At 43.1% G+C, this 13,655-nt stretch overlaps 1 protein-coding gene across 1 annotated transcript in view; it reads left to right on the top strand.

The window, feature by feature from the left end:
- The window catches only part of sptbn4b (spectrin, beta, non-erythrocytic 4b), a 148,311-nt gene that overhangs the window by 70,230 nt on the left and 64,426 nt on the right, over window positions 1-13,655 (top strand). The window contains exons 22-24 of the mRNA XM_080428827.1: window positions 1,044-1,269; window positions 7,283-7,485; window positions 9,085-9,175. Coding sequence (XP_080284953.1) covers window positions 1,044-1,269; window positions 7,283-7,485; window positions 9,085-9,175 — 520 coding nt within the window. The remainder of the gene's footprint in view (window positions 1-1,043; window positions 1,270-7,282; window positions 7,486-9,084; window positions 9,176-13,655) is intronic.

Below are 13,655 nucleotides of genomic sequence, written 5' to 3'. Positions count from 1 at the left end.
CCTGAAAATCCTTTTGCGTCTTACTGTACACGCGCATAAAAGTTTGAATAGAGCCAGATACATCATTTGTCAATGTGGAAATGTCAAAGCTTGTTCAAATAGGTGACTGATTAAGGACTTGACCTATAACATCGTTTAGATTCTCCGACTATGCTGCGTACACGAGCTGAGACTTGATGGGAGATTCGATCATCTGCTACGACAGATGAGAAATGCCAAGAATTGTATTGAAATAACCGTACGCCCACGTTTTGGTTGCATACTGTACAAAGTTGATAAATGAGGGCCCATGTGTTTGAATAACTGTCTGATTTGATGTTATATTTATTACAGAAATTATTTTTGTAGAATAGAGGCTCTTTTTATTTTGCAGACGTTTTGGTCGCATGACCTTCATCAAGACATACAGTGAGATGTTCTCATGCAGTGAGTGCAAGTACCCTCTGCTTTGAGGACTGCATGTTAGAAGGAGAAATGGACCCTCATCTCCAAAGATTAACATTTGAGTTCCTATTTCAATTCAACACAAGCACACATTTTTTCATTTATTTGCCTTATTTATGAGGCAGATTTTCCACAATTTAAAGGTTCATCACTGGCTTTACACATCAGTTTTTTAGTTTTGGTTTTTTTTTGTTTATATTTGGAGCTTTTCTGCCTTTATTGATAGTATACAGTAGAGCGAGACAGGAATCAGGGAGAGAGAGAGGGGGAGGGACACACGGCTCGGGAATCGAACCTGTGCCTCGCTGTCAGGCTGCATTAGAGCCTGTATGTGGTATGAGCCTTAACCGCTAGGCCAGCGGCGCCCCAACATGTCAGTCTTATGTCAACAATGTATGTCAATTTTTTTCTGTCTTCCTCCATAGATTGAAAACCCATGACAAATCAATATTATTCTCCTTAAGGATCAGGATCTTCTATGATAATAATAATAACAATACATTTTGATGTGAGGGGATTCGTTGGGTGGCGTAGTGTTAAAAGAATATATAAACTAAACAAAAAACTATCGTTGCCCCCCCCCCCCCTCCCCCCACCAGTTATGAGGAGGACTACGAGCGGCTGCAGGCGGTGAATGAGCTGTTAGAGACCGAGGAGTCTCCGCTGCCCCACGCTGCCCTGCAACAGTGGCTCCAGAAGCTGGACGTGGGCTGGAACAAGCTGCTGGAGATGTGGGAGAGCCGGAGGGAGGTGCTAGTCCAAGCCCACATCTTCCACTTGTTCCTTCGAGACGTCAAGCAGGCCGAATCCTTCCTCAATAACCAGGTGAGAGGGGGCGCCTGGTGGCTCAGTCAGTTAGTGCACAGACCACACGTTCTATGTGAGTCGCAAGTTGTTAGAATCTGACTCCGGTCATGTCTTGCTTATCTCCCTTCTCTCTGACCTTGGTGTAAAGTACATTTACTCAAGCACTGTACTTAAGTACAATTTTGAGTTATTTTTACTTTACTGGAGTATTTCCAATTTTCTGTACTTTTACCTCTACTCCACATCTCAGAGGCAAATATTATACTTTTACTCCACTACAATTATTTTAAAACTTTAGTTACTTTGTAGATTTTGATTATTATTACAAAACATACAGTAACCACTTCAGCTCTATATACATTTCGGCCATTTGAAAATAGCCGCTCTACAAGCTCACAATATTTGCAATGATTTTTATACATTTTATACATTTGAAAACTTGTGAAATGGGACATTCTGCATAATGAGCACGTTGTACTTTTGCTACTTTAAGTACATTTTGATACCAATACTTTTGTACTTTTAGTCAAGTACATTTTTAATTCCGGACTTTTACTTGTAACGGAGTATTTTTACATTGCAGTATTGATACTTTTACTTAAGTAAGAAATGTGATTCCTTTTCCACTACTGCTCTCGACACTCTATCTAATCCTATTCTTATTTCTTTTAAAAAATGTTATTTATGATTACTACTACATGATACATTACTACTACTGATACATTTTCCCAGGTGTAAGAATATCTAACCCTTATATTAAAATTGGCTTAAGGGAGGACCACTATGGAGTGTGTTGTCAATGTGTCGTCAGGCGCAAACAAATCAGTCAGCTCAATATACAGTATGGGCACAAAATGGGGCAATCCCATATATGGACAAAACGGAGGATTGACAGATACAGAGATCTCCATATATGGGCATATTATATATTATATGGGGGGATATTTGAGGGAGGAGAGGCCAGGAGGTGGAGGAGGGGTAGAGAGAGACCCATGCACCTTTATAGACTCATACAGCATATCATCACAATCAGCTGATTAACCACTTAAACCCTGTTCTTTGTATTTATTTATTTATTCGTTGTGAGCTTGTAGATTGGCTATTTTCTGCGAAGGTTTTCAGCAGTGTTGATTTTGACAGCAAATTTTGATTTAGTTTTAGTCATAGTCTTTTGAATAAAATTCCATTTAGTTTTAGTCATATTTTAGTCATCTGAAATGTTTTAGTTTTTGTCTAGTTTTAGTCGACTAAATATCATAAGATTATAGTCGACTAAAGCTACAGTTGATTCAGTCAACTAAAATGTATGTTGGCGGTGCCTTGATGGCGTCTTAATGGCTGATTTTACACTTGGTTGCGTCGCAGCGCGACACGTTGTGAGCTTGTAGATCTGCTATTTTCAGAGCGCAAACTGAGCGTAACCAAACATAAAATGACTTGTCTTTTATTTCTACTGGATCTCTTCTCCACTAGTCCCTCACTAACATTTTTGTCTAGTTTTTATTTGATGACGAAATTGTCAATATATTTAGTCATAGTTTTAGTCGACAAAATCAACACTGGTTTTCAGCTGAATAGATGCTGGGATTTAAGTGATTGAACAGATATAATCCATCTTTACATCATTGTTGAGTTGAAATCTCGTTGGGTTTCTTTGTGAACAAGCTGGTACAGTACAACACGTTACTTAAACAGATATAGGCTTTACAAATGTTGGATAGTGAGTGTAGGAGCCATATGGTGACTTTCAGATATAAGTCTCGCGTTTTATTATTGACGTATGGTATGCACACTTGATTGACAGATTGGGCACTGCACTGGTATTAGGTGGTGGTGGTGGTGGGCGTGATCACCGGAGCTCCGCTGCCACTCTAATAAGTAATCATGGCGTTAATCAAGGCTGCAACAACAAATCGATTAATCGATTTAAAATCAATTACTACATTAATCAATTACGAATTTGATAATCGATAATAAAAAAAAGGGACAGGGAATGTGTTAAGACCTCTTTTCTAATATTTAAATTTTTAACATTTTGGACAAAATAGCCAATTTTACGTCGAGGTGCCCAGATAGATGTCCCTTGTGCCCACCTATCCTGTATCCATTTAAAAAGAGTACTGTTACCCTTTAGCCTAAAATGTTTTTTTAATCAAATCAAGCAGTCAGAAGAAGATAAAAGGTACCATAAGGTGCCTTTTATTTATTTTGATATGTATTTTATGGGTAGTAGCTTAACCAGCAGCTGAGCAAAATTGTATAACATGTACTTTTTAAAGACGGGGTGCCGTGATTTTCAGTGATTCCCCCCCCCCCAAAGCATAATCATCAGGTATTATGGTTATAGGAGGACGATTTTTTCAAAAAAGTGTACAGAAATTGTTAAAGTTATGTTTTTATGTGACACGCCTCCAGTTCATTAAGTATACCTGGTTCTCACCTTAGCATCTCCTCCACCACCTTAGCACCACCCACCTGTCCTAGTCCCTCCTCCTCCTCATGCCCACACCTGTTGTGTTATGATAATGAGGGGAGGGTATATTTTTACTATGTCACTAAAGGGCTGTTTTTCTATTGGCACGTTTGACCCTCAAGGTTTCAGCCTCCAGGTAGAAACTCAAAATAGTCAGAGAAGACATAAAACACCATAAAAACACCACCAGGGGGCTTAATGAAGTTCTATCAACCTCATGAAAAACAGAAAAAGTGCAAAACCATGGCACCACCTCTTTAATTAATTATTCATCTGTATTGTCTTTATTGTTAGATAGAACATGCCTAAAACAACCTAAAATCTAAATTATAAGGTAATTGCTAAATAAGTGCGATAATCCGATTAATCGTTAAAATAATCGACCGATTCATCGACGATGGAATTAATCGTTAGTTGCAGCCTTAGTGCACAGTAGTGTGGAATTTGGACAGAGAGGGGGTGAGCATGGGAGATGACAATTTTCTGTTGACCTCAACTAAATACTGCAACAAACGTAACATCCACGTTTGGTTTACAATAGTTAATTGCCGGGAACTGTTGTATTTTACGTGCGTTGTTGTGGAGAATAAATGGTCAAACGCATGGATTGGAGTGGACCTGAATTATTTGTGCGTGCGCGTCATACAGTGTTAAATTAACATGTTTAGCTCCTCGCTGCTTTTTTGAACTGCCTAGGTACAGCCGCAATAGTGAGTGCAGCAGGGCCTCAAAGAATCATGTACGAAAGACATTTAAATTTTAAGACAGCAATATTATTGCTGAGACACCTAGTCTTGCTCTGGCTATAGATGGGAAATCCCTGTGTGTGTGTGTGTGTGTGTGTGTGTGTGTGTGTGTGTGTGTGTGTGTGTGTGTGTGTGTGTGTGTGTGTGTGTGTGTGTGTGTGTGTGTGTGTGTGTGTGTGTGTGTGTGTGTGTGTGTGGGGGAGTGTGTGTGCGTGTGTGTGTGTGTGTGTGTGTGTGTGCGTGTGCGTGTGCGTGTGCGTGTGCGTGTGCGTGTGCGTGTGCGTGTGCGTGTGTGTGTGTGTGTGTGTGTGTGTGTGTGTGTGTGTGTGTGTGTGTGTGTGTGTGTGTGTGTGTGTGCGCGTGCGTGTGTGTGCGTCTGTGTATGCCAGCAGCTACTTGTTTCTGTTGGCAGAGGTATGGAGTATCCCTGTGTGATGTGATATTATGTAGAACAGCAGGAGCCACTGTAGCAGCAACATCTACTAACTGTAGATACAGTATGCTACAGTACACCCTTATCACTGTGTTTTGTAGGACAGTGGCTCTCAAACCTTTCAAGCCGCGGCACCCCAAAATAATCATATTTGAACTGGGGACGCCCCCAACCTGACAAGCATTTGGAATTGTAGGAGTTTTGAGGCATTTCATTTAGTTTGACTCAGTTCCACAGATGAATATTGTGAAGATAGCCTCTTTCTTAAAGGGATATTTCACTTTTTTTTAAAAGTGGGTAATTTTATCATCTATTCAGGCTTTTGTGAGCCCCCCTGACAGTTTTTAAGTTGCTTGATTCAGTATTTAGATATGTGATACAAATTGTCACTTTAGAAATGTGCAGATACTACTGTATACCCTGTATACACTGTATGTTGGTTTGTTTACTTGTTTACATAAAACAATATTGCACATTTAGCAAATCATCTGGGGACCCCACCAAAATCATTTGGGGACCGCCCTGGGGGTCCCGAGACACAGGTTGATAACCACTGTAGTAGGAGACCTTGTCGTGCGTGCGTGCGTGCGTGCGTGCGTGCGTGCGTGCGTGCGTGCGTGCGTGCGTGCGTGCGTGCGTGCGTGCGTGCGTGCGTGCGTGCGTGCGTGCGTGCGTGCGTGCGTGCGTGCGTGCGTGCGTGCGTGCGTGCGTGCGTGCGTGCGTGCGTGCTAGCCTCGCGTGGCCAGACAATATCACACGAGTGGATATTAGTCTGGTCCCTATGAACGATAGATCCAAACGGACTCTCTTGGTTAGACCTAAACCAATCAGAGCAGTGCTTCCTGTTACGTCACACACAAGCGCCGGTGCTGAAATAGTAAACAACGAAAGCTAGCTCCACTCGTATTTAGTCTGGTAACCAGATGAAACTATTCTTAACACATCTTTCTTTCCAACAAAAGCTTTAAGGGCAATTGTTTGTTCGTCTTTTAGAAAAGAAATATTTTCTAACGCGTTTACTACCGATGCTATGGCGGCGTCCATCTTTGTTGTGAAAAACTGAAAATGAGTCTCCTGCATTGTACGTCATTGCTCCAAATAAGGTGATAAGCCCGCCCACATTTGGATACTGGGCCCTGATTGGTCCCTCACGACTTCGGAGGGAGAGAAATGAAATCTCTATTGAGGGGGGCCAGACCTAATCTGCCGAGGGCTAAAGTGCGGTGCAATTTTGCAAAGGCAGATTCGTCTGGAACCAGGCTATGTGCGTGCATGTGTGGATGGATATGTGGGAGTCGTTTATATATTTTTTCTGATTGACAGGATGGCATCAATTAATTTTCCAATGACATGACTAGCAAATGTAGCAATCATGATATTTGATTCTGCATATCCACATTTCCTGTAAAAACAATAAAGTCCATGTGTTATATATGAATATACAAACCATTTTATTGTTGGTTCAGCATCCTGCAGCAGTGCATTTTTGGGCTTTATATTGTCTCTATCATATGTCCAAAACAGTTACTTTTCAGTTTTCAAATACAAAAATAGCAAAAGTACAGTAGCAAGCTCAAAACGCGTCGCTTTGTGCCACGGTTCGAGCTTGCAGATCTGCTACTTTTGACGCTTTTGTGTGCCGCTGTAGTATGATCAAGTAGGGCGTTAAATAGCGGAAAAAGATAAAAGTTAGAATATGGAGATAAGAGGTTTCTGCCCAACAATATGTGTATTGTTAGCCTGTCATGGACAGACTAATGCCAGGGCAATTCTTTTTTTTTCCTTCTAGCTCTGGCAGATTTGTCTGGTTTCCAGGCTACTGTATTGCATGCAGTGCAGTTCTGTCCCTAAACAGAAATGTCACATGGCACAGCTCGCCATGACTCCTCTGTGTGTGTGTGTGTGTGTGTGTGTGTGTGTGTGTGTGTGTGTGTGTGTGTGTGTGTGTGTGTGTGTGTGTGTGTGTGTGTGTGTGTGTGTGTGTGTGTGTGTGTGTGTGTGCGTGCGTGCGTGCGTGCGTGCGTGCGTGCGTGCGTGCGTGCGTGCGTGCGTGCGTGCGTGCGTGCGTGCGTGCGTGCGTGCCAGAACATTTGTCTCTCTGGGTTTGCTTGTTTCTAAGGGCTTCTCCATATTAGCCTCGGGGCCTTGAATTGGAGAGCAGCGCATTTCTTTTCCAATAAGTGTCAAATATCTTACTGCCACAGACTGCTGACTGCACTCTCACTCATAGCTTGCTTACCTGCACTGTCTCTCTAGCTGTCTGTCTCAATAAGAAAAACATACAGAAGAAAAAAAAAGTATACAGAGGGGACTGGACTTTCCACACTTCTTAAAAACAAAGAGTCATCATACTTTTTGTCTGTCTTCTTCATCTTGCAGGAGTCGGCTCTGGCCCACGTGGAGCTGCCCACCACAGTAGAGACAGTGGAAGCTGCTATAAAGAAACACAAGGACTTCACCACCACCATGGAGCTGAACCTTCACAGGATCAAGGCTGTGATCGAGGCCGGGGAGAGCCTCATCAGCCAGAACAACATCTACTCGGAGCGCATCAGGGAGCGGGTCGACACGCTAGCCAACAGGTAGGATGTGCTCCAAAACCCCCATGTTTTAAATACTTGAACCCTAGCATCTCCTATTCTGGGGGGGCGGGGGGGGGACATTCAGCGAAAACAGCAGATCTACAAGCTCACAACATTGCAACGCGTTTTGAGCTTGTAGATCGGCTGTTTGGGTGAACAGATTTGGTGTAGAGCGAAATACTAGCCCTGGGGGTCCCCGGTCAACTAAGTATATCGGGCTCAAGTGGTTCACTTGATTGTTCACTTGTTGTTTCTAAGCAGTCAGCATCTCTTTTGGTTCTGTGCTGGTTTTGAGCACAGAACCAACGGGGAACTGCTAATGCGTGGTTCTAGCTGTCTGCTGAACTGATTATTCAAAGCAGCTGGCCAAGAATAATAGAATAATGAAGAAGAGGAATAATAGTGGGCCAGAGATGACAAAGCCTTAGGGACTGTTGAATATGAATGAAACAGGGAGCGCAGCCTGGCCTTGTTGAGTCAAGGACACCTCACCATGAAATCTATGTGGCAGGTGAGGCGGTGTGTGTGTGTGTGTGTGTGTGTGTGTGTGTGTGTGTGTGTGTGTGTGTGTGTGTGTGTGTGTGTGTGTGTGTGTGTGTGTGTGTGTGTGTGTGTGTGTGTGTGTGTGTGTGTGTGTGTGTGTGTCACTGACGCACAAACAAGTGTCAGTGTCATTCTAGTGGCTTTGTTTACATACTATAGGGGTTTATTTCGTTCAAAACGTTGGGCCCTATATTGGGGAAATAGGGCCCAAATGAAGCATGAAGTGGTGGATGGGGTGTGGCTACAGACTTTTGGTGTTTGTGGGACCAGAGAAGGGTGGAGCACCCGTGACCATAGATATATACACACGTAGATACCCGTAACCCGAGATATTGAGGGTTCATATCAAAGTGAAACAAACAAGCATAACATAAAGCATGTCTGTGTGATTTGGAGACATCAATCTGGGTGCGCCTCTACCAACTGAAGTGATGAATTTAGCACAGAAGACGAGTACATGCCTCACTTTACACTGGTTGACCTGGGTCCAATCAAATGGGCGAAGCAATCATGGTCCTCATTTGACAGCAAAATTGCAGTGTGCTGCTGATTTGCAAATAAAACAACCTCTAATACCAAACACATGAAGGCGAGGATGAACCTGCCGATGCACCTCTAATTCAACCATCCACTGCGTGCAATTTACAGTTTACAATGTTGGCATTTAATGAAGGTCTTATCCAGAGTGACTTACAAAGTGTAAGATCAGAGTAAACGACATGAACCCTAGTCAACCGACAACAGTTGCAAAATGGGGCCAACTGCCTTTCCATTATTAAACGTATCGCCTGAGGTTTGGCTACAATGACAGCTAGGCACTTTGAAGATGCAAATTTCATTGATCGGATTAATGATTTAAAGTGCCAAAGTCTCCACAAAGTTACTTATATTTATAAATAAGCATTAATCGTTTTATAGTACCTTTTTCTTGACCTTGCTTTAATGAAACTCCTTTCTCTCCCTCCCTCACTTTCTCTCTCTATATACCACTCTCTCCCACCCTCTCTTCCTCTTCCACAACTTCGCTGCACCTCTTCCTCTCCCTCTGTCTCCCAGAGGGAACCAGAACAGAGAGCTTGCCCAGGAGTGGTTGGAGAAACTCAACATTCAGTGGGCATTACAAAGATTCCTACTGGACTGCATTGAGGTAGGACAGAGATTTCCAGTAGAGGTTGATTGATTATATGATAATGTAACTGTTGATATTTATACAGTGTTTGACTAATAATTACCGTAATTTTCGCACTATAAGCCGCACCTGAATATAAGCCGCAGCAGCTAAATTGAATGATTTGTACATATATAAGCCGCACTGGACTATAAGCCGCGGGTGTAAAATCCATAGATTTAGGAGGTCCCCTAGTGGCCGTTAGCTGTAAAAATCCATAGATAAGCCGCACCGTTATATAAGCCGCAGGCTCGAAAAATGGGAAAAAAGTCGCGGCTTATAGTCCGAAATTTACGGTATATTATGTGGAGAAAATGGAGCACATTGCACTTGAGGAGCCTTTTTGGTTCCTGCTGGCTGCATGGCTCTTAAGGATGCCTCGATCTGTCTGTCTGTCTGTCTGTCTGTCTGTCTGTCTGTCTGTCTGTCTGTCCATCCGTCTGTCTGACCGTCCAACACTTTGATCTCAGACATGATATCTCTAAAGCTCGATTTCAAGTGAATTTGCTGTGCTCCTTCATGCTCCCTGGAGGATGAACCCTACTGATTTTGTTGACCCCATTAGTGTCCCTAAGGGGCGGATCGCAATGAAACTTGTACTTCCAACTCTTTGGATCCAAATAAGACATCTTCACAACATCTGGCTGAATTGTCATGGAATTTGATGTGCTCATTCATGCTCCTCAGAGGATGAACCATACTGATTTGCTAATGGGGCTTTTAGACTCGTACGAAGGCTATCGGTGAAGTGTTACTACACACGATTGTAAATGATGGGAATCATTTATGGGAAGCTGTGGTGCTCATTAATCACTCTTACCTCTTTCTACTGTAGGTTGCACTAAAAGCTCTGACTGTGATAGCGTACTGTATAACAGCTACAGTATTACTACATTGTGTACTGAACATCCGGTAGCAAGTTGTGAGATAGATATCCACACTCGGTTGCGGGAGGTAAATTGTCTCGGACCTCGGTCGGTTGGAAACCTCATATGTACAAAACTGTTACTTTTCAGGATAAAAAAAAAGAGCATCAAAAGTAGCAGATCGACAAGCTCGAAACGCGCCGCTTTCGAGCCGCGTTTCGAGCTTGTAGATCTGCTACTTTTTATGCTTTTGTGTGATGCTCTCTTCTTCTTCTCTCCATTATTAAGAACGCTGTAGGGCATCAAGAAGGGGCGTTAATTTGCGCAAAAACACAAAAAGTTAGAATGTGAAGATAAGAGGTTTCTTATCTATTCGATATTAGACACGTGTATGTGTGCGCGTGTGTGTGTGTGTGCGTGCGTGCAAAGTTTTTTTCTGCAGCTGTGTGAACAGCCTCTGTTGTACAGTGGCACGGGGGTGGTCTCCCCTGTCCTGCCCTACTGTCTCAGCCTGCCAGGCCACAGCCTGACTTCATGCACTGGCACCGCCTCCTCCAGCCGTATTTAGTTTCAGCAACTTTCTCTCTCTGGCTGCTGCTGAATAATTCACGAGCACAGCTCCTCATCACTAATTCAAAGAGTCATAGTGTGTGTCTCACTGTGTATGTTACTCTCTCTCTCTCTCTCTCTCTCTCTGTGTGTGTGTGTGTGTGTGTGTGTGTGTGTGTGTGTGTGTGTGTGTGTGTGTGTGTGTGTGTGTGTGTGTGTGTGTGTGTGTGTGTGTGTGTGTGTGTGTGTGTGTGTGTGTGTGTGTGTGTGTGTGCGTGTGCACAAAGACATGCGTGGATGTATGCCTGACTGTGCACGTGTACGGTACGATGTGTGTGTGTGTGTGTGTGTGTGTGTGTGTGCGTGCAGGAGCATCCTCACCTGTACCTCCTTAATGCACTGTAGGTCTGTGTGGGCAGTAGGTGTGTGTTTGTGTGTGTGGGGGGGGGGGGGGGATGTGTGTGGTCTAAAACAGGGCAGTGTCACTGCGACATTTTTTTTAATCCAGTGAGAAATCAGTAGAGTAGGGTGTGTCTCTGAGTTCCAGTAAAACCATGCGTCCTCATTTTGTTGTACTTCAAATTGTTGCTGGCAAAAACCCAAAAAAAAGTAACAGTTTTGGACATAATGAGGTTTCCACCCGACAGAGACGATATAGGACAGAATTTGTTGCATTAAACATCAAAAGACACAGATCATCAAATGTGTGAAGCACTTGGAACGATTTCATAATTAATATTGACTCTAAATAAAACATGATGTGAAAACACAATGATTGAACCTTACTTCTTATTATATATCTTCTTAATAGTGTCAAAGATTAAATGTTTGCATATTTGCACACAGTCTGTTAGGCCAGTGGTTCCTGCACTTTCAGCTGTGCTTGTTGCCGTGCTCATGCAGACATACGGACAAACACACTCGATCACTTGTTGGAGCGGCACCGCTCAAAAATGTAGGAAATTAAAAAAGGGGATATTTACCCACGACCTTTAATAATGGGTCACGACCCAAAAATGGGTCCCAACCCACTGTTAGGCTAGTGCAGGGGTACTCAACAACAAATCTTGAAGGTCCACAAATACGCAGATTCCGGCGGATTCGGGTACTTTTCCCCCCGTTTTTTGTTACTTTATTTCGGTTTTAGGGTCAATTGTGACTCGCGATCGCGGTAACTCGCAGATTAATAGCCTATAAATAATTTATTTATTATTATTATTATTATTTTTTTAATTTTAATTTTCCCAGGGTCTGCAGAGAGGTGTCCCGCGGTCCGGTCATGGACCGCGGTCCGCCTGTTGAGGACCCCTGGGCTAGTGCATCTTGGGATGAAATGATATACACTCAGTATTGCTGAGTGACATGGAGTGAAACATATTAGGACCACACTTAGAACATTGATATTCATTAGTATAATCCATCTTTAAATGGCCTGACATTTAATTTTTTTAAACTGTGACCACAAAAGCTAGCATTATTATTATTATTATTATTATTACTACAGGCCGCTCTGTCTGTCTATCGGTCAACCTAGAGATGGTCTCAGTTTATCACACATTACAGTGCGTACTCGTTCTGTAACCTGACTCCTCTCCACAGGTAGCTCTGTGCTCAACAGTTGTACAGCTAGTTACATATATTTAGTGTGCTGTGACAGACCTCCAAACGGTCCCATCATTTGCAGTTTCAAGAAAGGGCGGAATAAAGAAAGAAAGGAACTAAACAGAAAATATTTTTCTCTCTCCGTCCATCCCATGACTCTCCTCATTCCTCCTCCCATCTCCCCCCCCTCCCTTGTTTTGTCCTTGTGTAACCCTTCCTCATCCATCCATCCATCCATCTCTTTCTGGTTCCTACCATTCCCTGTTCTGCCTTCCTCTCATAGGCTACTGTATGCCCTCCCCATTCCTCTAACCATGCTCTCTTCCTGACCTCCTCTCCCCCCCCACCCCATCTACTCATCCCCTCTGTCTCATTCTGTTGGTCCATCTACGCCACTGTTTCTCAACGTCTGGTCTGGGGACCGCCAGGGGTCGGGGTCTCAATGGACCCTTTGCGGGTCTGTAACGGGTCCATTTGGTTTCATCTGTACACTCTCAGAGTTAAATTAAAACTGTAGAATGAGAATTCTACAGTGTAGTACAGTGTAGAACTTAGGGTCCCAAAGATTTTAAAAAATGGTTCCATCTGTACACTAACACACTATTATCAATATATTACAATATAATAACACTATGGGAATCTATGTTGTTCAATACAAATATGAGATGGGTCTGTTCATCTGTTATCTGTGTATCTGTATCTGTGTATCTGTGTATGTTACTGTAGTGTGTGTGTGTGTGTGTGTGTGTGTGTGTGTGTGTGTGTGTGTGTGTGTGTGTGTGTGTGTGTGTGTGTGTGTGTGTGTGTGTGGGTGTGTGGCGGGGACCCGTACCAGTCGTTGAGAAACGCTACTCTAGGTGACCTCCCTCCTCCGTCCCTCGTTCTGTTTCTTCACTCTTCCTCTCCCCTCCCTCTTTTTCTCTGCTCCACTCGTCTTCCCCTCCCTTTGTCTTATTCTCATCCATCCGTCCTTCCTTTGTTTTTCTCTTTCAGTCTTCTCCTATCTGTTCATTCATCTCCCCCTCTCTCTCTCTCTCTCTCTCTCTCTCTGATCATCCCTCTCTCATTCAATTAATTTACAGTCTCAGGGGAGCGATCACGCTCTGACCCTACCTGACCTCCCCATGTCACGGCCAGTCCAGCACGTGTGCACGTGCACATGCACGTGCATACGTGTGTTTGTGTCAGCGTATTCTTAAATAGCCGTAGGTACAGTACATGTATGATTATGTGTGTGTAGTTATGTGTGTATGCGTCAGTGCATCCTTAACCAGTTAAGCGCTGTATACTTTGTTGTACGACAAACGGCAATGATAGAAGATCTAATAAGGTCACTACGCGTTGGCAGCTTTATAGATCTCAATAGATCTGCTATTTTATTATAAAAAAAAAAAAAAATTAATTGACTTTCCCAAAATAGGGACACCATGGTTAAAAGTTGT

The sequence above is a fragment of the Gymnoscopelus braueri genome (assembly GCF_963280865.1).
Source record: "Gymnoscopelus braueri genome assembly, chromosome: 5".
Classification (NCBI taxonomy): Eukaryota; Metazoa; Chordata; class Actinopteri; order Myctophiformes; family Myctophidae; genus Gymnoscopelus; species Gymnoscopelus braueri.
The sequence above is the reverse complement of the archived record's forward strand: the minus strand, read 5'-3'. Positions and strand labels throughout refer to the sequence as shown.